Source organism: Hyperolius riggenbachi, chromosome 1 (assembly GCF_040937935.1).
Source record: "Hyperolius riggenbachi isolate aHypRig1 chromosome 1, aHypRig1.pri, whole genome shotgun sequence".
Lineage (NCBI taxonomy): Eukaryota > Metazoa > Chordata > Amphibia > Anura > Hyperoliidae > Hyperolius > Hyperolius riggenbachi.
In genome coordinates, this window is record NC_090646.1 from 333,140,927 (window position 1) to 333,166,588 (window position 25,662).

General features: G+C 38.0%; 1 protein-coding gene across 6 annotated transcripts in view; it reads left to right on the forward strand.

Moving 5' to 3' along the window:
* CRLF1 (cytokine receptor like factor 1) overlaps positions 1 to 25,662 on the forward strand; it is a 182,292-nt gene that overhangs the window by 76,805 nt on the left and 79,825 nt on the right. For 4 of the 6 annotated variants that reach the window (XM_068233911.1, XM_068233912.1, XM_068233914.1 and 1 more), the window contains exon 2: positions 16,925 to 17,203. The exons of 1 other annotated variant lie outside the window; for it this stretch is intronic. In XM_068233911.1, coding sequence (XP_068090012.1) covers positions 16,925 to 17,203 — 279 coding nt within the window. Of the gene's footprint in view, positions 1 to 16,924; positions 17,241 to 25,662 lie in introns of those variants that run through there. One more of the 6 variants, XM_068233915.1, reaches the window with a different exon arrangement.

Consider the following 25,662-nt stretch of genomic DNA (forward strand, 5'->3'; position numbering starts at 1 on the left):
ACATAGGACGAAATCCTTATGACCAGCCAAGCATTGTGGGAAAGGCATAGTACTTATAGTACATGCCTCCAATGAATGTGGCCAGGCAATTTGCATGACAACGTATGCAAATTCCTCAGCAAGCACAAGCTGCAAAACTGACAAAAGCTCTTCTTTCCAGAGTCCTGCAGCATGCAAACCTACACAATGGTCAAAAGGCTGCCTGCCTGCACAGGCAGCTGAGCAAATCATCACACATTCTTATTACTTAATTACCAGATAAAAATAAAGAGTTGATTTTTGATTTTATGCCTGACAGTTACGCTTTAAATCAAATCAATCAGGTAAGAAAACAAACACCAATTGTTTCGAACATACAGTGGTCCTTAACCATAGCATAGGTTATAGTATAAGTATAGACCACACCACCACCTCAAAAAAAGCCCAAAGACACAGTTGAAAAAGAGGAAGGTGGGTCTTACATAAAGGGAACAACCCACTATCATAAAAATGACTCAATCTATTCATCAAAATATAATGGAATGTTAGCAATTTTTCAGAAATTGTAAAGTTTCTTGAAAATGCATTTGCTTATCCCCAGTGACTTCAATGCATTTGAAAAAAACCATGTTTTTAGCATCCATGACCATACATTTTCACACAAATACTTACTTGTGCAATGAAAATGTATTTGAGGTTATAATTATGTCTTTTAGCATGTGTTATGTAGAGAATACCTCCTTATAAAGCAGCTTAGCCTCCTCTTTGATGGCGATCACTGCACTCATCACCCTGAGAATTACCAGCTTACAGCAATGATTGTTAACCTAAAAGCAATGTCAGGATGTGCGCCAGCGGACTTTCTTCTTACTTATGCTGTAAACTGGATTTTCCTTCATATTGCGGTAGATCGATGCTTATTAAGGCTTTTGTAATTCAGGCCCTTTATCTTATAAACCCTCATCTGACTTTGAGTTAGCTTTTTAATTCATTTCACATGTGAAATGCAAATGCTGCATAGCTACAATTATTATGATACACAATACTGTTCTGTCAGTATTATTCTGTTTTCTATTATATGCATACTAAAAATGTATCCCATAGCATAATTTCAAATATATTACAAATCACAAGGACATAATCTTGAAGTTCTTAAAGCATATGAAGTATTCTTATCTAGTTTAGGAGTTTAACAGCTTGAATAATCTATACTTTTTACATATACAAAATATTATTAGTTGCCCTACTTTCTAAATGTTGTTTCTCAAGACCCTCCTCATGGCAAGGGTGGAGTCAAGCAATCAACCCACCTGGTAATGTCTCTGGTTTAGTAATGCTCCTTCCCAGGCACCACCTGTGTAAATGTGCTGCAGTGTTCTTTTCCACATATGAGCTCCCATCATTTCACTTCTGTCCCTCAAATAAGTGCAGTCATTTTGCCACACTCAATATATATAGTAAGTGCTCAACTCGCCAATGCCTCTCTTCAACATGCTCATATTCCACCAATAACAAGTGCAACCATAATTTGATCCCTCCCACCCTCATAAAAAAATCCAGCAATTATGTGCTTTACCCCAGTAACTACTCCAGCAATTATAAGCATGACCAGTACCTCGGCTTACTGTGCATGCGCAGGTGGGCTCAGCATGGCCACGCTGGAGGAAGAAGAGCTGCATGATATGATTAGCGTCAATGTCTTGTTGCTAATCTTCTGGGGGCCATGCTCAGCGATGGGGAACATCAGAGCAGGGAGGGAAGCCTCAATAGGATCCTGATGTATCCCTCTCTTTAGGCAAGTATCTAATTTTGTACCCGAGTACTCTTTAATGCAAATGTTCCCTCTTTAATGCAAAGTCTGCATGCAGTGAGTTAGAATAACCCAATCCGTCCTGTAAACAGACCGATAGAATTGTGTGGGCAGTGAGTTGTCATGCAGAATTTTCCTGCATCCCAACTGAGCACTGTGAACTAGCACTACAGTTTGTGACCAAAAGTTGTCCAAAGCTCAACTCCCTGAGTGAGGAGGGCCTGTCTTCACAGTCACAAAATCCTTTGCATCTGCCGTAGATTCAATAGGCTAAACTAGTATTCAAAATGATGCAGTTTGGCCCTAGTGATCTGCTTCATTACATTTGTTATAAATAATAGTAAAGTGGGGGGAGCCACGAAGTTAGCAAGTGAAAAAATTCATTTTATTAACAACTCATACATAATTTAGTAAGCGCATGATTGGCAACCCTCCCATCCCATTAAAAACCAATAAACTGAGCCTCCTATATTAAGACAGGCACCTGTCTGATAAATTGCAGTGCACTCGAATTTATCATACAGGTGCCAGTCCTAATATAGGGGACTCCGTTTATTGGGAAGGGATGGGAGGGTTGCTAATCATGCGCTTTCTAAATTATATATGAATTATTAATAAAAGGAATTTTTTCACTTGCTAACTTTGTGGCTCCCCACACTTTACTATTTTTTTTGCATAATATTATAGTGGGTGAGACTAGAAGTTTATTGGTAGATATCCCATCTTACTGTATATATGCAATTTTTATAATATATATATGTTTGAGCTATAGATGCTAAATTACTGTTTGCGTCTGTGCTTAGTATCCGGGCAGGCACTGTTACTTGGAGCTGATGTACTTGGTGACGGCCTTGGTGCACTCGGACATCGCGTGCTTGGCCAGCTCTCCTGGCAGAAGCAGGCGGAAGGTGGTCTGCATCTCCCGGGAGGTGATGGTGGAGTGCTTGTAGTAATGAGTCAGGCGGGATTCTTCCCCGGCGATGCACTCGAAGATGTCATGGCTGGATGGTGTAATGGTTAAGGGCACTGCCTCTGACACAGGAGGCCAGGGATCGAATCTCGGCTCTGCCTGTTCAGTAAGCCAGCACCTATTCAGTAGGCAAGTCTCCCTAATACTGCTACTGCCTATAGAGCGCATCCTAGTGGCTGCAGCTCTGGCGCTTTAAGTCTGCCAGGAGAAAAGCGCGATATAAATGTTATTTGTCTTGTATTTTTTTTTCACTTTGTAGACAGACATGGGATTATCTGTAAGCTAAAAGGAAGCACTAAAAGTCAAGTAGTAGATACAAAAGCCTAAAGCTGCATGCACATGTACAGTGGTTCTTGGCTTAGGCAGTGGGGGCTGCCTCAACTGAGAATTTAACATAGGTACAACAGCCCGACCCCACTCAATGAGTCAGCAGTTGATGACATTGTTCTTTCCCTTTCCACACCCGCTGTGTTGTGCTCCACTCTGTCAGCTCTCTTTCCCCCTCCATAGCAACAGAATGTGTCGCTAGCCTACAGGTACACTAGCAATGCATCTGTACAAAACTGCCCAAACTGTTGCCTGAAGGATTGAGTCCCAATCCCTGCCGGCTGCCGTACAAATTTCGCTGTATTTGTGTACCTGCCTTAAAGCGATGGTAGGCTGTTTATCTATATCTAATCTTTAGAGAGACATGACTTTAGATAACTGAGCAATCGCTCCCTTCCCTTCATGCCCATGTGACTTCAGGAAGAGAGCTCCAGGCTGAGCAGGTGGGAGCAGGCAGTTATCAGTTAACAATGAAATGATTAAGCTGGTAGCTTCCTTTTCTGTTTTGCAAAAACCTTTCTTGCTTTTAACAATACTTTTTCAGTATAATTAAAAATAATGTTCAATCTGTGCCTGGACTAAGATTTTTATAAAATGTATAGCATTCTTTTCACTTAAGACTTATTTGCTCTAGTGTTAAAAACATCAAAAATATAACATCAAAAACGCCACAAATATATGTTCACAGCTCCTCCTGCTGGCTTGACTGGGAAGCTTTGTTAGTCTTGTTTTGCTGCAATGTGGTAAAGTTAAAATGGTTCCACGCAGAATAATAGGACCCAGTTCAGCTAACAAGTTTGAATACTTTGCTTTTGTAATGTTAGCTATTTATTTACTGCACCAGTGAATAGAAAAGCTTTTCTTTTCACAAGATCTATACCAGCTTTAAAACCTATGGATGGCGCTCCAAAGTAATGAACACAAAAAAATGACTGTAATGATTCTAACATTTATAAGTTCCAAATAAAAATATTTTTGAAATGATTAGAAAAGAAGATTCTACCACTAGCTTAGAAAAGGGTCCTTTACACTTAGGATGGTTAAGATGTGGAACATCTTACCATAGGAGGTAGCTATGGCAAATTCTATAGGGCTGGTTCACTAAGAGCTCTTTTCTATGCACCAGCTATTTGAAATGTGCTTGCTAATGCAATGTTATGTGTGTGTTCTCCCTTTAGTGATTTGATTAAAAAAAAAATCACATGTAGCATTACATTAGAAAGCACATTTCAAATCACTTGCCCTTAGATAAGCATGCATAGTGTGAACCAGCCCATACCTAGTCCCTATGTTGAAGGGCATCCACAGCTACTGTATACAGGTCATAGATATGGGAAGGTGGTACTTTAGAGAATATCTGCCTTTTGTGGATTTTCTTTCCTGTTGACTGTGGTTCAGTGAGGATCAAGAACTCAATGGACACACATGATAACTATGTAACTAGATAACTATGTAACTAGTTGAAGTCCTTTTTAGGTAGAATTAATTCTTTATGTGTAGCTATAGCAATGAAAGAATGCAGGGGTTAAAAAGCTGGGATCTTCTAAATGATTTAGCCAAATGCCCCACAAGCCTTTATTTTTTTTACAAGAGGCCAGGAGGTCAGATGAGAGTAAAGGAAAGAGTAGGATAACATTAAATAGAGGAGGAGTTAAATGGAGAGCTTCATTTATGCAACCAAACATGAACTTCAATGCTGTAGCTAGAGAGTGGAGGAGTGACAACCAAATATCATCTAGTTTAAAAAATAAATAAATATATAGATAGATAGATAGATAGATAGATAGATAGATAGATAGATAGATAGATAGATAGATAGATAGATTGATAGATATACATATTATTATTTTTTTAAATCCTGGCAGCATTTCTTTACTACTGCTACACCCCAACACTAATTGTAAAAACAGACCTAAAGTATGACTGTTAAGTTTATTTTATTAGGAGTATAGAATTGCTCAATATATAAATCAATAAATCTAACACTAAAACTAGAATAAGGAGTACAATTTATTATGTAGTTGGGTACACTGCATTGAGGTTGTGGGTGATTTTCAAAGGGCGCAAAGAAGAAAATTGAAGTATTGTCTAAGATAGATGGTATAGTATATTGTGAAAGGTTACACAAATGTAGCTGCCAGCTTTACTCTTTAGTGCACCATGTTAGACCATACAGGTCAACATTGTGAAATGCCAGAAATATGCTAGGGGGTTGAAATGATCGATTTTTAATGCTGCATTGACTAGCTAAAGACTCCTGCACTTAGTTAAGGACTCATACACACACACACGAGAAAAAACGTGGCTAAGACAATTTTGCAAGGTGTTGGGTGAAGTATGAAGTAAGAATGTGTACAGCTACCAAACAATGATGTTTAGTAATCCATGCCTCAGCATGGTGCTCTTTCGTGGCTTGCCCATCATCTCTAATTTCCTCTCCATTTAGTACATACTGCTGCTCTGTACAGCCAGATCATGCTCACACTACTTTACATGGAAGTAGGAGCATAGCTAAGGTGACATGGGTCCCACTGTGAATTTTACATTGGGCCCTTCAAGCACTATATACAAAACCAGCGATATAGAGTACAAAAGCTTGCCCAGAACATCCACACTGCCAGAAAAGTTTAAGCATGGAGGGGACCAGGTTTGTTAAAGATTACCACTACTCCAAGCCCTTTTTTGTACACATTTTATGTATGGGTTCCGACCCCATTCAGTTAAATGAGCCAGTGCACAGAATCTGTCGGAAATACAACATACCGTGCATTTTAAAAACACGTTGCAAATGCAACTACTGAGTGTGAAAGTTAACATGATTTTTTTCAGGCAAATAGCACTGTCTGTATATGCGATTTGGAAAACTCACGCATTTACAGAAATGAGCAAAAGAGGGTTTAGTAAGAAAGAGCCTAAAAGTCTTTTTAGCAAGTTATGTCTGTGTTGTTGACTTTATTCTTCTTCTGAAACTGTTACTATTTGGTGTCTGGGTGTGGAGTTTCTAGAAAAAGATATGCCTCCTGATAGGGTGCAAGTAGGCATTAGGCATACACCTATTGTATCTATTGGCAAATCCAATCCTGGTTATAAGGCTTGCCAAGGCAAATGTACCTAAGAATGTCTCGTGTAAGTCATCCCATTTCATTTGCCCTACTACTTCATTATTAGTCCATAACATCATCATATAGGTTTGCCTTATTTATCTTGCAAACAAATGAGAAAATACATGTTGTTTTACTTTGTTAAATGGGATAAAATGTTTTCCCCCTCACAATTTGTCTGAAATTTCTAAGCATGAAATGGTGCTGTAAAATCAGCATAAAAATAAACATGGAGAACACCGGCTATGCAGTTACCTTATTTTGAAGGACATTTGCTATTTGAGCCAAATTAAATTACACTCCATATAAGGCAATTTCTTGACATGGCTGTTTTATTCAGAACTGTGACCTTGTCTTGTAAAGTCAAGCAAGCTGAGCAGTTTAACTGCTTTTGATTTTACGAACAGAGAAAGAGGATTCCAGTGTGGCGCCTAGAGCTTTGGAATCTTTAATATTGTGATCTATAGATATAAATACATGTTCATTGCTTTACAAGTGGAGACGCATGGCCTGAAAGACATAAAGACCCACTTCCAGAAGGTGGAACTAAAGTAACTGTAAATGTTAAAATGTTAAAATTCATCTGTAGCCTGATAGTGAGATCCACGGGTTCCTCACATACGAACTCACAATGGGCTCTATGCATAAAACATTTGCGAGGAAAAAAAAATCTTGGAGGGAAAATACTGTATCGGTATTTTAGACTTTTGTGTGCTAATTCATAAAAAAGTTTACACTTGCGATAATAGGTCGGGGAATTTCCACACTAAACTGGCATTGCTGCTGAGTTGATACATTTTCTCTGTGCAGAGACAGAGTTAGTATAAAGGAGGCAACCCCAGCATCCCTTTACATGTGCATTTTTTTTTTTAAATCGCCTCTCCTTTCCCTGAATCTGCGCTGCATCTGTCTAATAGTCATTCTAAACAATCTATTTAATTGCTGCAGCTTAGAAGAACTTCAAGAAATGTTACACATGCAGGCTTTCTGATGTGAAATATATCTGAAAACAGGTACCCAAGGGGTTAAAAAACACAGCCTTGGTATTCCAGGATGCCTTTTTTGTTCTGCTCTCACTACAGCTGCCTGGGAGGTCTGTCCACATTAGCTTGCCTATTATCTTGCCTGTTATCGCTGGCTTTTCTCCTTTTCTAAACAGTAGGTGTTCTCCGTTCCCATTCCGCCTGCTCTAATCTTTATGAATTAACCTTCAGTGACATGTGTTGTGATAATCTCCACACAAGGCGGTAATTTCCCGCACTGCTCAGGAATTGTAGCTTTTCATGCGGAAACAGCTTTTATGAATGGACACTTTGCTAAATGGTCGGCAAAGTCAACTGTTTTGAGCATTACTGCATGCAGGAATGCTTTATGAATAGAGGCCAATGTATTAATTTAACTACACCTACTGTACAATAGAAGAGCCATGTGGCACTATTGGATTGTACAATACAAAGGTAATGTGGTGCTTTTGGCAAAAAATCCTGTAAGCTCCATTATACAGACAGTCCCCTACTTACAAATGACTCGTGCTACAACATTTCAGAGATACAAGCAAAGTTGTTTCCATATACAACATATACAATACTGTTTTGTATTACATTTTGTTGTTGTTAACTGTAAGAGTACAGTATAAACATTTATAAGTAGTGTATGGCTTTCAGGGAACAAAAGGATGATTTGCATATTCAGAAGTGATAAAAATCCTAATAATAATGCTAACAATTGTATAGTGCTTAAAGAGAACCAGAGATGAAGCAACCTCATGTATTTTACCTTATAAATCAATGGGAACATGACAGTAAACACCTAATCTGCTCTTTGTTACATTGTTCTCTGTTTAATTTGCCTGTTATCACCTCTAAGATAAGAATCCCGACTAAGCAGTCGGTCTAGCTTTGCTACAGAATAATTATAGCTGAGACTGTGTTCTTTGCTGTCTTCAAGTCCAAGCCTGCCCCCTGCTGGCTGTGCTCAGGAATCATTATAGCTGAGTCATTATAGCAAAGCCAGACTCAATGCTCAGTCCGGGATTCTTATCTCAGCTAGATAACAGACACTTTTAGCAGTGAGGATGGAACAGAGAGCATGGTAAATGTTTTCTCTAATGTTCCCACTGATTTCTATGGTAAAATACACAAGGGTGCTTCGTCTCTGGTTCACTTTAATGGCAAGTAAGGGCATGCTCAGTAGGCCACCATGCAGTGTCAAGGAGCTTTGCCCAAGAACTCCTAAAACGATTGGAGATTTTTCATGCTCACGTAAAGCTGAATTAATGCAAATACCATATGTTTTTTTAAAAAGTCAAATTCATATTTAATTTTATTTTAGGAAAATTATACCTATTATAGTATATGATATGATAGACCAGAGGCATTAAACATTGTTGTGCCATGTAGCACTATTGAAGTCTGGTGAAGCCTGTGGACTCTTATCAGAGTAAAATGTTACAGCTGTTATGTGATATGATAATCAAAGTCAGACTATTGCCAATATTACTATTGATGGTTCCTTGGTTGCATAAAAGAAATAAATTATTTACTTCAATCAAAGATTAGTGAAAAAAGTTATATCATTAATTCCCATAATAGACCTTGTGAAATCTATCATATATCCAAGCCTAGGATAACCTGCCCAATGACAACCAGAGCTCTCACTATGACAAATAGCATAAAACTCAGTGTTGCATCAGTGTTAATATAAAATGTATATTTTGTTGGTCAAAGAACAACATGGAATTCTGTATTGGGGTTCTTACTTATTTTATTTCCAGATCATGCAGGTTGTAACAATCACAGATTATAGAGTACCTTGTCTGTACTAGACCAAATCATTGTTAGTATAAAAATGATTTCTCTGCATGCAAGCATTTTATAACACCAACAGATGGCAGGCTAAGCCGCAAAATAACACAGTACATTTATAAAAATGTAAGGATATTAAAGGATAGACAGAACATAGCACACAAGCATACATCTAAATTTATAAGCTAAATAAACAGTGAAAATGCATGTAGAAAACAATATTTATGCTTGTAATCATCTCCTTGTAAAACCATGTACAAATTATATATATTATATATATATATATATATATATATATATATATATATACATGTTATTAATGAAAGTATTCATGTACGTAAGATAATAAGTGTTAACACTTACTACATTTAAAAAAAGCCACAACCCACCAGTATGTATATATTTACATGTGATCTGTAAAATTGTGAATATATCAATTTAGGATAATGAACAAATGAAGACAAGGGAAAACTGTGTAAAGATATTGCATTTCTACACCAAAAGGATTGGAGACCATTCACACACAGCTACCTGAAATCAGGTCAAGCAAATTATAAAAATGATATATTAATTTTCTGAAAATCCATGCCGCTTGTGATTGAACCCATTAAATATAATAGCTGATGGCTGGTGAATTTGCATGAATAAAAAATGTACATCCACGCCAAATTATTAGAATCTCATTGGTCAACTTTGATCCTCAATAAGGATCCATGGTTATCAGCATATACATTATGGTGTACCACAAAGTTACATCAGAATCAGAATCAGAATCATTTATTTCGCCAAGTACAATGGTGAGTTGTACCCGGAATTATTTTTGGCACAAGCAGGGTCAGTGATGGTACAGTAGACAAACGTTAGCATTACATAAGTTAAAAACAATTACAGTAGACAGACATTAAGCATTCCGTACATAGTACACATTGCACATTGACGAGAGAAAGACAGGAGAGGCCAGAGGGGTCTGTCCAAGGGCTATGTCGAGTGGAGCTGCCTGCCCCAATCTGAGCGGCGCTCACTGCTCTGCAGCCCTCCAGACCCCCCTCATATAGTGAGAGATAGACACAGAGTCCCTTCGTCCCCATGGATGTTATCAGTCCACATGGTCCCCAACAGTCCCAGCCCCGCAACTCCCGATGCAGACCTGCAAAATAGCAAAATTAGCACCTGGCCTATGGGCCCCCTCACAGCAGATGATCCGCAGGAGCTGATGATGGTTGTCCGTTGCTGTGCCTTCATCCATGGCGGCAGCAGCAGGGCGCTAGCCCCCCTGACCCGGCAGATGTGTCCCGGCAGGGCAACAGAGGCAGCCCGGGCCTCCATGACTGCTCCTAGACCCGCTGCCTGTGCTACAAGGCAGCGGCGGCTCCCAGAGCAGGCAGGCGGCTCCTCCATGGCTTCGCACGCAGAGCGGCTCCCACTGGGGAGTGGAGCAGGAGGGGGACACTGGCTCTCCAGTAACTGGCACCTGGCCTGCCCGTGTCGCTTTGTCCTGGGTCGCTGGGTTACTGGCGGTGGCTCGCTGGAGAGTGGGCCGGTGTGCACGGGTGTCTGCAGCCAGCCACGTGGGTGGCGGCCTGATCACAAAACCGAGCGGCTTCTCGCGACTGCTGGCCCGCTGCTGATGTTCGGCACCCGGCCTGCCTACGTCCCAGGCATGTTAGCTGGGCGTCCCGGGTTGCTGGCAGCGGCGGCTGCTGAAGGGTGGAGCAGGAGGCGGGCGTGCGTGGGGGTCCGCGGCCAGCCACGTGGGTGGCGGCTCCATCCCAGAATGAGCGGTTACTCGTGACCGCTGGCAGCGCTCCGGTGACCGGTGCCTGGCCTGCCTGTGTCCCCTGGTGGAGAGGAATCCATCCCGCAAAGAAGAACGGGTGGATCCCAGGGTAGAAGGGAAATAGAAGAAGAAGAGCCGGAGCCCAGTGTGCCATGGCGTCTTGCTACAGCGCCATCTTGGTGGAATGAGTGTTAAACCCCCCTAAAGACCAGGCCAATTTTCTCTTAATTGGCCACTGCAGCTTTAAGGCCAAGCTACAGGGCCACACAACACAGCACATGAGTGATTTCCCCCCCTTTTCCCCCCACTAGCAGAGCTCTCTGTTGATGGGGTCTGATCGCCCCTCCATTGTTTATTTTTTGTTTAATAAACATTTTTGTCAATAGTAAAGAAATTATGCACAGGACCGTAGCTATTGCAGCCTGAGTGCAACTTCCCACGTATACTCACTGTACATTGATTGCAGAGAAAAGAAAGCGGTAGTGCACATCTGGCTAAAACATAGCATTTATTCCAAAGTCGTTAAAAACTGTTTCAAGGCAATACAAAAATGGAGAGAGGTACAGGCAGAGAGAAGGTCGACCTTCATCTGTCTGGACCTGTTGGGAGAGAAGTGAGGGAAAACTTGTTCAAGGGGAGCCCATATAGCAATAAACACTTAACTAAGCTTCTAACTTTTCCTCACTCAAAACTAACATACAAAAATACTGTATAAGTTGTGTCTGAAATTCCATTTGAATGGATATGTATATTTATAATTTAATCATAAAAATCCTGTCTAATAATGAAATTATAGTGCATTACAGATCTTGCTTCTCAAACGATATGTGGACTGCTTGTTTACAAATGCACCCCACCATAGCAGCATGCACTGCAAGCTAAGGGTGCTATTGTTTGTCTGGTTGACAGGAGACTGCTTTGGCTAAGCAACATCGACCTTGGTCAACAGCTGACTAGGTAAATGTGTTACTTAGTTATGAATTCTTCTTTTCATTGCTGCAATGCCATAGTTTGCCAAAAGAGTGTTAAATTGCATGAATGGCTGAATGTGCTGTTGGGAGATTGAATTTTATTGATGGCACAATGAATGCACAAAAGTATATTGGTATTAAATCCTAAACAATAAATTGCTCACCTGTGCTGCTGATTTATTCCCATACCATGATTTTGTGTAGCAGGATAACAGCACATCTTACTATTGAGCAGAGGTTCTGCTGGACTGCTATAAAACCAGATGTGTTCATTGTATTACCTGGCCTGCCCAGCTGCCTGATGGGTACCCAAGTGAGAATCTGCAGTGGAAACATAGTGCAGAAATATCAAAGAGGCAGCCAATATACAAAAGTTAATTAAACGGTTAATTCACTGTGTAACTTCTGTCGACTTGAAGAAACTAGTCCATATAATACCCAAAAGGTGTGACCTGGTTATTAAAAATAATGACTCTCCAGTCATACAGTGCCATGTATTATTTTTCTGTAATTGTGTGTTTGGTCATGTTAACTATGATCTGCTTCTTGCTATTGAGACATTAAATAAATTTGTGAAAAAATGATAGAATATTTTAAAAATAAACACTAGGTGGGAAAATTATAAATAATGCAATCTTTGATTCACTTTTAAAAAGCAATTCACTGTAGTCAGTGTTTTGGTCGCCTGCTGTAATCATACCTAAGTGCCTCTCCAACTTGAATGGAGCCTCAGACAGAAATAAAGAGAGACTTCACTGATTTAAATTGCAGCCAAGGATTGACCAAATTATAATGTTAATATGAATAACAGTAATAATAATAATAATAATACTTTTCACATTGTTGTAACAGTATTCAGCCGATCACTGGTTTATAAGGAAGACAATTTGCAAAAACCTGGTGTACTTTTCAAAGTGGTGAACCCTATAAAGTTTACCATCATTTATGCTGAGCCTCTATTTTATGAATATATTAATCAGCAAATCTCCAGAAGCGTGCCATTAATTCTACAGGGTATTTTCCCACCTTTATCTATAGGTCCCTAAATAAGTTTTGAATACATACACTTCATTTTTATTGTATACATTTTTGTAGGTTATGAAATAATTAATTTATGTGATTTTTGTAGCTGTTTCTGTCTTCCATTACCTTGTTAATTTATTATTCAATTTATTTTTAAATATGTAGGTAAGGGAGTGTTGCACACCTTTTGCACAACTGTGTACATGATGGGACTTTCTTTTGTTTATTCCAGCTGGGTTTATTAAGACAGATCACATTACAGATGATATTGTACTCAGAATCTTGTAATGTAGTGCAAGCATCCAAGCAAGCATCCAACCATTAGGTCAGAGCTGTGCAAAGTACAAAATGTTAGTGAATCTTGGTAAACAGAATACAATGTACATTCATGAGAGACTAGACCTTCATGCCTTGTGTAATATTGCTTCTCCAAACATCCCAGCATCCTCAAAATATCTGTGTAAATTGACTTATTTAAAAAAAACTTGCATGAATCAAACAAAATGTGTGATTTGTCTCATCATGTTATTTCATATTCATGTATAATAAGAACCCATTTGTAATGCATTATTATGGCCTAAAGAATGATTTGGTAATGGTTTAATATCATTATGTTATAAGTACACTTTTCCGTTATGGTGAATGAATGGTAAGGAATATGATGCACTGAAAGATAAACCATCCGGCACTATGTTCATAGGTCCATTCATCTGTCATTTATTGCTTCAGTATTTCAAATCATGCATAAATCCATGATAAATATTCATATAGACAATTCAATTCATACCCTGTCCTGTAGCTGCTGTGGGGCAATGTGGGAGTAGCGGTCCGCCTGACGACCGTTTCGCTCAAAAACGAGCTTCTTCTGAGGCACAATTTAAAATAACTGTTCAGCACTCTGCGGTTAAAAAGTACCAAAAAGTAAGAGAAAAAGTCCTATCAAAATTATAGTATATTCTTACACACACACGCGCACACACACAGTATAATACAGATACTGTATTTGTACTGATCTAGCTATTACATATATGCCTGAATTAGATTATACAATATTATAATGGTGCTTAGATGATACTGATTCTGACTTTGGATTATTGATGCGGTTTTTGCTTAACTACCTGCCGCCCCACGCCAATGGGCGTGGCCACTGCGGCAGCCCCAGGACCGCCTAACGCCAATTGGCGTCAAGTCCTGGGGCTCTGTTTTGCAGGAGATCGCAGGCTGTGCTTGCATCTCCTGCTTGGTGGCAGTCTCCAAGCGGCAATCCCCACTTGGGAGACTGTTAGACGTCGTAACCGCCATCTATTTACATGTACAGCGCTGCAATCTTCAGTAGCGCTGTACTGGGGGGGGGGGGGGGATCAGAAAAACTAACAACTGGAAGGGGGGGGGAGATCAGAGGGGAGAAAAAGAAGGGGGAGGGGAATCACTTGTGTGCTGTGTTGTGCGGTCCTGCAGCTTGGACTTAAAGCTGCAGTCGCCAATTTACTAAAAATTGCCCTGGTCTTTAGGGGGGTTTAGCACTGCAGTCTTCAAGAGGTTAAGATGCTTGACATTTTTATGATCCTTATAGGACTTTCCGTCTTCACAGTGCAAGAACTTTGTGAAGCATGAGTGTGATCTGACACTGATTATTCATTTATGCATTGATAAGAATCATTTTAGATTTGTTCTTGCAGTGTTATTCATAGTTTTCTGGGAAGAAAGAACCATGCCGAATGACATAAAATTCCCTGTATTATTTTTAGCATAAGGCATACATTATTTATATTTAGTTTTGTTTGACCTGCACTATGTTTATACTTAGAATAAGGGTTTTTTAAATTTTACACTTTAGATTGACATATTTTTGAATTGTTAAAGTATACAAAGGTTGGTAAGCCCTCATTTTAAACTAATTAAAAAAATTATAGTCTCCCGGCTGTAGTGCTAACCCTTTACATTTCATGCATTCATTTCTGTTTTGATTGCAACTTTGCCAGTTATATCTCATTTTAGTTCTACTCTTTAAAGTCCTAGTTTACCCTCCCAGATTTTTCACTGTCATCAAAGATAAATAAAGGGCCAAACCATTACTCACACAATTTTCCTTTTTGATACAGCCATTCCAGATACATTTCCTTTGGAAAGTCAGTCATGCAACCCAGAGATCCCTTCAGCAAGCATGGAGCTGGCAGTAGAATGGATGTTCAGATGTTCCAAACTAGTGAGAAGTCCTCACTGTCCAGATCCTCCCTATGTTGCTGAAATATTTATTGCATGTCAGCAATACAGCTCAGCAGATGTTTATTAATAGACTGAGATGTAGCTGCAGTGCTGGTTACAAAAAGTTAACCTGTTAGCAGAGAGAGGGGATGAAAGAGTTCAGGTAATCAGTGTTCACATCGAAAAACTGGCTATTGCTCCCTCTCAGTCAGTTCCTCTCTGACTGTTTCATGTACGGGTGATAATAGGATAGGGAGAGGTTTGTGAACAGCTTTCTTTTCAGTAAAATTGCATTGTCATCTCTACTTAAAAATTAAGTCACAAGATGAAACCAGGCATGTATGTTAAATGGCTTTATTGCAAAAAATGTACCGATTTACTGCTAATTCATGCAAGTTTACTATAACTATAATATAATTTAAACATAGGAGGCTGAACTAATACATCATTTCACTGGCTACTAATTAAATTGAGAATTTTATTTAAGATTGGCTTATTGACTTTCAAATTTTTGCACAATTTTGGGCACTGGATACCTGTATAATCTGTTACAACTGAATCACACCTCTCACGATCTTAGATCAAGATGATCTAATAATTTGGTCACCTTTAGAGTCCATCTCAAAACCATTGGAGACAGATCCTTCCGTCATGCTGCACCTACACTTTGGAACTGCTTGCCACACCCAATTCGGACATCTCCATCCCTGGAAGCATTTAAGTCCAAACTGAAAAGCCATCTGTTTGGTCTGGCATTTACCAACACTTGACTAGTTCTTCTGTAACACAGTCCACCTTGCAACTTTGTATTGAACTGAGACATTTCTTTGCGATTTGAGTCCGATGGGAGAAAAGCGCTTTACAAATGCTTTGGATATTATTATTGTATTTGAACCAGTTATCATATAGACTTCAAATTCTATACATGTATTTGTACTTACTTTAAACCTATTCAGATGCTACCAAAACAGAACCCAAAAGCCTCAGACAAATCAAAGAGATTTTATACATACAAAATGATAAAACTGTCAAAAGGAATTGAATCCCAAGACAATTTGTGCTCCAAGAGGATAAAATTCAAAAGTGCACATGTACATACTGTTCTTGAAATAACAGCATTGTTCGAGATGGATTACTCTACCTGTAACTTATAAATACGTTAATTATGTGCGTACTGACACAGCCATATTCTCCTTAAAGGGAGTGACATGGAGGCTGCCATATTTATTTTTCTTTTAAACAATTCAAGTTGCCTGGCTTACTTCCTGATACTGTGTCTTATATACTTTTAGCCATAGACCTTGAGCAAGCAAGCAAATCAGATGCTCAGACTCAAGTCTGATTGGATTAGTTTCATCCTAGTTTTTAGGGTTTTGACTCAATATTAATGATGCCAGAAGATCAACAGGACTGCCAGGCAACTGTTATTGTTTAAAAGGGTATATGTATGGCTGCCTCCATCATACTCTCACATTAGGTTTATTCTAAACTACTTAATTAGTGCATGAATAAGGATCATCCAGGCAGTTACAGCTGTTTTCATTTAATAAATTAAGTAAATGTTATTTATTTTATTTTTGACACAATGTATCTTTTGATTATTTTCCCACCTAATTGCCTTTTTTAAGCATTTATTATTATAATATTGTCACAAGGTTTTCAGTCCCTTTGCTGTAGTAGTATCACACTCCTCACCTATGGGTTAAAGGAATGGGGGAGGGGCTTTATGCTAATGCTGCTGAACAAACAGTTACTCATGTTCTGCAGTCACACGACAAGCGGTGCAGGGAGAGTAGAGATTACCCTGACATATGCAATTTAAATTACAAATAAAGAATACCTTGTGAGTTAGATAAAAGCAAATGGCTATTACTTTCTGGATGACAAATGTTCTGTGAATTCCCTACAAGATTTTCCCAGTCCTGTTTTATGACATGTATTCCCATTTTTTCTACAGATCCTGCTGTAATAACCCCACAAGACCCAATCTTAATGATAGGATCATCACTAACTGCAGCTTGCTTAGTGGATTCTGATTTAAGCTTGAAAGCCGAAGACCTGTTTTGGACCCTTAATGGCAAACGGCTTCCAGCAGATCAGTATAAGATCCTGAACAGCACAGTCCTGAGTGTGATCTTGAAGAACGTGAATGGATCCAAACAGCAGTCAGGAGATAACCTGGTGTGTCACAGCAAAGACGGGAGAATCCTGGCAGGCTCATGTCTATATGTTGGATGTATGTCTGATTCACAGGCTTAGAAAACACAGTCATGGTAAACTGGTTGGATGGCCTATTATTTTTTTGAAGTTCAGTTTATTTTATTTTGTATACAAAGATATAAATATAAAGTTTCCTACAGTCTTCCATGTTATCCTTATCAGGTAGACGTAAAGCCGCATAAATTAGACAGAGGAAAAAAATGTCATTCAAGAACAAGATGTCTTAACCTTTAAATATAGCAGTGGTCGCAAGGTTATGTCACAATAATAAGATCGTAAAAATAATGGGACATTTATAGCAATTTGATATGATGAAGCATATACCCTAATAGATAATTTAATGGATCTCTGTTTATCTGTCCTTAGAACTCCTAAAGCCAAATATTTCCTTAAGTAACAAATAACAGCATTTGCATTCAGTTACATATCATAGTAAAAAAAAAAATCTTTCACTAGGCTTTCCATTAACAACCACAGGCAAAATAAACTAAATGTTACAGGGTGCAGATTATTTATTTTAAAAAACAAGGATAATGAAAATGTTTAACAGCTGCACTAGAGCATGGCTGAGGTTTTACAGTTAGACATACAGTCATAACATTTGAAGGTTAGGTACACTAAATGCTGAGTTCAAAAGTTACTAATTTTGTATGGAGCGATAACATATTTCTGTAGCACTTTGTGTGGGACAGGCTGTGTCAGTTTGGCTTTGAAGGCTGTTTATCTCTTTTCGCACATATCATGTGATTCACCTGATTGATTTCAAAGCTGCCAATGGTGCTAACTCTTAGTACTTAGTACTATTCTAACTTAGAGGTGAGAACTAGTAAAGATTGGGAGTGTACCTGTGATAATGCTTGGAACCTTCTGGTCTAAATTTTGTAACTTGGCTGTGTAAATCAAGGGACTTCACTGACAGAATTACCAATCTTTAAAAAGGGAAGTTAGTCCTGGTACAGACAATTGTCCCTGAATTTAACACCAGGGTTCCACTGCCGCATAATTGAGATGAATGGAAATGTTCATCTTTTGTTTGCCATCTTTTAGTCAAATACTGTTGGCAATCGAGTTTTCCCAGCCGCTACATGGAGCTTCTGGAGTCGGCTGCATTTGCGGTTCTCCCCTAGGGCTGGAGACAGCAAACATCATCAATGTACGCTTGTTCCAGATTAAAAGTCAATATAAATGTATTTGTTTCCAATGTTGCTGTCACTTACAGTACGTTGGACAGATCTGACAGATCTGACAGGTTTTGAACTAGACCATCTCTTCATGGGGTGAATCTCAGGTTTTGTTTTTTCAAAAGTACTTACTGAATGACAGTTGCTCAGTCTAAACTAGTGTGCAAGTGACCAGAGAGGCTGGTCAGCATCTTTGTATAGATCCTTTCCAGGGAGTGTTTTTGCAAAGCATAAAGGATATACTGAAATTCCCCCATGCTGAGGACTATTTCAAAATCTGCCACATGTGTCAGATTTTTGCTACCTACTGTAAAACAACAGCAATATAGGCGTAAAGAAAATGTTTTAAAATAATTTATATTGCTTGTTACTCTGGCAGAAATGTACTTTTTAGACATGTGTGTGCACATGTATTTTACATTTTGCAATTTTTCACAATCGTGAAAAAAGTATTTTTAAGTATTTTAAGTAATTTTATTTAAGTATTTCAGCTGTGTAAGATGCTGTTTACCTTGAGTTTAGCTTTCGTTTAAGTGTCTGTCTATTCAGCTGGGAAATCAAAGTTCAAAAGAATCACAGATTTAGCAAGTAATAATGGGCATCATGTCCCAGGCTTGAATGTTAAAATGCCATCTTTATGGTTTATACGTTTGCTGGCTTGATTCAATTAAAAGTGTAAGCCAGGTTGGAGCTTGTAATAATTGTATTGGTTCAGATTGCAATACAGCTGTAGTACAAAAGTCCCCTGGTAATTTTCTTCTTTGATAGTTTTAGGCACTATCCTGTTTGTTTTATGTTATTGTAGATTATAACATTTTAGCAGCTTAGTATGTATCGAATTTCTTAATTCTGAAAATATTCTATCACTGCTACTATAAAGAACAAAAATGCCATGCACTGATGAGGATCAACCAATCCGAAACAGTCTGTATGCATGTTGGATTATTGTGGCTCTGTATATTTAACAAGCTGACACATCATTGCATTCCAGCGGTTCTGGTGGTGTGTTTAGCTTACAGGGACAACAAGGGATAATATGAATATTCAGCAGTGATGCACTGGGAGACATCTCAGAACTCACTCCAACCTGAATTATCGCAAATTCTTTATGTTTTAAGAAGCTAAACCTTTGTTTTCCATAGCAGTTTATTAAGAGGGCTTTTTGGTCCATTTTAGCCCTTACACACTCCTAGGAGTTAGGGTTCATCATGAGCTTGCTGGGTACTCTGCTACTATGAAGCATATTACTACGATTACTACTAATAATAATAATATGGCGATAGGAGTGGTTGGCGAGATAGGTACTGTTTCATGATCACTGAAAGATGAGGACCACATGAGATTAGTTCTACTGGTTTTAAAAAATAATTGTAGTGAGCTTTGAACATTTTTAGACCCAAATTGCTAAGAGGTAGAGGCTAAAAGATCTTACTTTATCTTTAAGAAAATCTGCACCAGGGAGGATTCTTACTTATCATTACGAAAAAAGAATGTGATTTTTGCATGCACAATTCTAGATTTGAGAATTTTTTATTCTTGTTTGCAAGATTTTTTTTTTTGTGTGCATGTGTTTGTAAGTGAAAAATCCCAATGCGATTTCTGTATGAATACCAATTAAGCCAACTTACATGAAAAATACTTCTAATCAACATCCAAATTGCAGGTGATTTTTAATGCAAAAACATTTTTCTCTGCATTCTCATTGATTTATTTTTATTTTTTCATTGAAACCCGAATCACACATTGCATACGAGAAAAATCAAACCTGCTATCTGAATTTTAAATGGAGATAATTCACACATCCAATGTGCATGAAATCAGAAATACAATAAAATGTCATTGCAGTACATTACATCTGCAGCAACCATGTTTGTTTGTTTTTTTACAAATTTTCCAATCGCACATGAATTTTTAGAAGCGTGAACCTCAATAACACAGTATGAAAAACAGCAATGCCATTAAGAACCATTAGAAGAGTTCTCTCTAGCATGTGCTTCAATTTGATGTAGCCCTAGTATCCCTTATTTTTCTTTTGTAATTTAAAATACTTCAGTGTATTTTTAACTTGAAAAATCCCAAATGAGCATACATCAAACATGAGAGGAGGGAAAGGTAGATGACAAGGTTCATAACACGATCTGAAGAACAAACAGCAACCATGAAGAAAGATAAGTGACAAGTCTGACCCAGTGGACCTATACCCCCTCCAGAAGCCACACCAGGAAGCTATCTCCTATAACCTATCTCAGACACATGGCAGAAGGGCTCCAGAACCATATAAATGATGTTGGATCCAGAATATGAAGCAGGTAATCTTGTAAATGTTCTTTTGTGTATAAAGCCTGTAGGCCTCACTGGCTTAATTCTGAATTTGAAGTCTATGTTTTACCCAATTAAACCGATAGTATTTCAGGTACTATTGAAGCAAACACATGAGCAGGACAGTCAGCCAACTGCCAATGTTTCTAAAGCCAAACTTGTGGCAACCCCCATATCCCTTTCACTACAGGGTCAAAGTTATGGTAAATTGAACAACTAACATAAGCTTCAATTCACTAAGGTTAACTCCTGTCTTTATTAACTTTTCAGAGCTGTTTTACAGTTATCATAATTATATCACCATGGTGATAACTGTAAAACAGCTCAGAAGAGTTATTAAAGACAGGAGTTAACCTTAGTGAATTGAGACCATTGTTTGTTGTGTGTGCAGTTATACAGTTGTCACAGCCCTGCCTTCTTAGTCCTTCACACCTAATCTTCATCAACATGAAATTTAGTACATATCAACCCTTGTGACTGATAGTCTCAGCAAGTAAATACATTTATAATATTATTAAGGCTGTAGGCTTAAATGTAAAGATATGTATGAATTAAAATGCTGTCTGTACCATCCTAAGACTAAACCCAATTGCTGAAAATATTTTCCTATAGACGAAGGGCTGTTCTGCTAAAGGTAGCCAAGAGTGAATTCTCTTTTTCTCTTTTAGATATTTCTGAAGAAGAGCAGTTTGGTGACAAAAGCCAGATGTCCCAGGCCCACACAAAGAACAACTTTCTGCTGAAGATGGGCTTTCATTACAACAGTGTTTGTGGATGAAGAGCAAGAGTCATTCTACCACATTTATTGCTCTATACAGGCACAATATCATGCTGAATCAAAACTTCCTGCTTTTACTAAAAACTACCATGGTACAATATTCTACTGCTACTACTATATATCACTGAGCCACTACTGATGTCAAGGCACCTGAACCTAATTTTTAGGAGGCCACTGCATGTTTCCAGTACTGATCTTGTCTTGCTATTAACTTGCTTGTGTGCCTACTTTGAAAAGTTCCTGGAGTGGTGTCGGTGGGTTAGGCGCCGAAGAAAGACAGATAAGCAGAGTAATCTCCAGAGTAAGAAAGAGAAAAAAATCAGAATAAAGGGGCATTCTATTTAAAGCAGATTATCACTGTTAGCAATTACTGTATTAGGTAACATTGCAAAACGTTTTAATTGCTTTTTGGCAATGAACATGTTATATGTTGTGAAATGCCTGTGTTGCTTAGGACTAATTATATTAGGTAGGGTAATTGTTGATACCTGTCAGCTTGATTAATTAACCAGCTGTCATGCTATGAATTTTAGTTGCATAACCTGCTTAGCCCTGTGTAAAGTTCTGGATCTGTCCACAGGAATTCAGCTTCCTGCAGAACAAGAAAATTATCTAAATGTAACATTTCTGACCATTTTTATCTGGAAGTTACATAGTAAAAATTATGCAGTCAGAATATGTGACACATGCATAAGCAGATTATGGTCAGTATTGCAGGCCTGTAGTCTTTCCAGATGCACATATGACTATAGAAACTGCATATAGACACATACTGTATAGTAAATTAATAGTGGATTGCAGTCCTAAATTATAACTTTGTGTTGTATTGCATGTACCTAATTATAAATCAAAGAAAAAAAAGAAAAAAAGAAAAGAAAAGGAAAAGTTGATGACATTTCCAATAGCCACCCTGTATATTTACCACTCTCTAAGGCTCATAGAAGGTGGAGTTCCTTGGTCCTGGGCATCATAGTAGGATGCTGCAAAGCTAGCCAGCACAATCAGAATCTTCCTCTTGCCATCGTAAACCTATTGGACATTTTTTTTTGCTTGGGCTTATTTTAATTTGCTGAAAAGGTTTTCCATTAGTCTAGACTGAAGAACGAGTAGGCTGTGGGAAAGAAGGTGGTAAATTCTGATGCACTGATGCCGATATATCTGGCTCAGTGTTGCAATGGGAAAGCGACAGAGGTCTTCTTAAGTAAATTGAAAGATTGACAGATGACGATTTGCCGAAGGCCCTGCTAGATTACAGTGATTGCCACATTCCTTAGATGGAATTCAATTATTGGAACACTCATCATCACTCATTTTGACCTGGATCACAATCTAGGACATAAGAAAAATATGATTTCTGTGTTGTACCTTTCTTTCAATAAAGCATATTTTCAAGCTCTTAGTTAATTTTTTTTTTATGTGTAAGGTATACTGTGCATGACTTTTGGACCTGAATTGAAGTTACGACATGAAAAAATAACCTGTTGTTTCCTGCCATGCCTGATCTTAAAATCTGTTGTGATTTAAACATGGAGCAACATTTCCATACTAAAAGGATGAGGTTTAAATGGACCTATACAAATTTAAAGCAGAAATCTGTGCATTTTTGCTATAATAAACCCATTGGAAGAAAAGCACACCTCCTCGGGAAGATGCCAAGTGGTCCTTGAATTTTCCTTTCTTTAAAGGGCAGGTGGTGCCACTATAACAGCAGTGAAGAAGATCCTTCAATCACATTTTCTAAGATGGTAGCAACATTTCATCCCAGCTGGTTCTAAGGGAAAGGGAAGCAGTTTTGGTTGACATTGTTGCTATCTACTTGCATTTTTGGAACCAGAAGTGGCAGACATCGCTAAAGATGCAGCAAATACTCTTAAGATTCACAGAGGAGTCAGGTGACAAAAGGGGCTCAGAGTAGACCATGGGGAGCATTCATTGAGACGTGAATAAAGGATTTTCTGTTTACAGGTTAGCTTTCATTTTAGTCTCGTTAAAACATAAATAAGCGTAGTGTGTCTTACCTGTTATGAAGGCTCGTACACACGTAATTCATATAAATTGGGTTTATTTTATAGCACTAAAAGCTAGACAACGCATTTCGCGACCACAAGTCGCTTCCTCCGGTCAAATAAAGTGCTTTAAGAAAAAGAACAAGAATCATTAAAATTTTAATGATGAAGTTCGTGTACAGACATCTATGTATTAGTTATTTATGACTTTTAGGTACTAGAGAGATTGAATATGTATATATGTATCTATGTGTGTATACGTATTTTATGAATTTATACATGTATTGTTGGATCATGTTTTTAATTGTTTTTGATAAGAAGTGAAATGTTTTAGCCTGAGCGCCATTCTTGTTCTTTTGAATTACGTGTGTACGAGCCTTCATAACAGGTAAGACACACTACGCTTATTTATGAATTGTTTTTATATGTTTTAACGAGACTAAGGGCGCCTCCTACAGTGTTTAGATACTTATTAACACCCCACTACGTGGGGGTATACTTACTGTAAGCTTATTATAGTAGTACCTTTTTGGGAGCAGCGACCGGACAAGGCCGAGTGGAGACGGTACTTCTCCACATGTTCTGATGGTGGTTGCCTAAACAGCAACCCAGAATTGTGAGTATATTTCGTCTTTTATAGACCATCTCACACAACGTTAATACTCGATATCGGGCTCCCGGTGTCCCTGTGCTTTTTGTCTTTACTAGTCTAATAGCTTTCATTTTGCCCAAAGATTAAGCATTGTTTTTAAACATTGTCATATACAAGGACATTTATGTAGAAAGAGACTTCCATTATGCATGACTGGATGTTAAAAATCATACTCTTAAGGTGGTCATACACAATACAATCAGTTTGATCAATTTTCCAGCTTTTTCTTACAAGAATGATTGTTCAATAAATTTGAAAAAATATATTTTTCTCAATTGAGAAAAAAGATGGATTTTTCAGTGTGTTTTTTTTTCTTTATAAAAATTTTAAAAATTCAGATGTTGAAAAAAAAACAGAAAAATATAATTATTTATTTTATTATGTTTTGATTTAATATCTTTAAAAAAAAGTATTCAGAAAAAGTGTTCATAAGTGTATGGGAGATTGGTTTAATTTTTCAAATGATTCAATCATGTTGAAAAATCATTTAGATTTCTCTGGAAAAAAACAAACAAACAAACTAAACACTGAATCATGTATGGCCACCTTAAAGGGATACTTAAGTCAGATGAAAAAAGGCAGTTTTACTTACCTGGGGCTTCTATCTGATTTAAGATTCCATTGAAGGGCCTGTTTCTACTACACACAGATTATTTCTGGGTGCAGAAAAGCTGACTCCAATGAATGCCTATGGGGCCATTACCGCTAAACGCAATTTTTCTGATGCAGAAAAATTATGGGTGGCATGTTGCAGATTTCTGCATCATGCATCCGTTTCCCATACAATGATTGGTAGCCTGTATCCAGAAATCTGGATGCACAAAAACTGATGCAGAACTAGTGGAAATAGTTATAAATGCATCCAATTTGCTGTTGAACAGCTATATAATTCAATGTTTCATACCTTTTTGCAGGAAAATACATTTTCATTTTCTGTTGGGTGAATTAGGAAATGTACACTCGGTTGTTTCATGTTGGCGGTTCAGCAAAGTGTTAATTTTGAAGGAGAGGAAAAAATATGTCTCTATTGTAAAATGCTATTTTGCACACTCTGTATTTGTTCTCTCAGCCAATTTCTATTTGTACTACTTCTATAGGAAATTGTGTTAAGTTTTAAAAAATAAACTGTACTGAGACTCCATGGACATAATCCATTCCTTTAATGTGTCCCTTTGTCTTTTGACATAATACTTTTTTGCAAACAAATTATCCTTGGAGTACAACAAGTATATAATGTAAGAACATAGCATCCTCAGTACACCATGTGAATGCAGACTGTGCTGTCCCAGGTTCCTAGGTCATCATAGCAGATGAAATATCTCACTACAAAAACAGTTCTAAGATAGAATTTGATGACAGACATGCACACAATTATTGGAATTTTGCTCATATATTAGCTATGTACCGATATTTTGAATATGTGTTCATTTGATAAAATTATGAATGCAGTATGCAGATTGTCACAGAATACTAATGCAGAGTTACTAACAGGATTATTAATGTTCTCATTACTATTAATTATCATACAAAAAAAGAGGA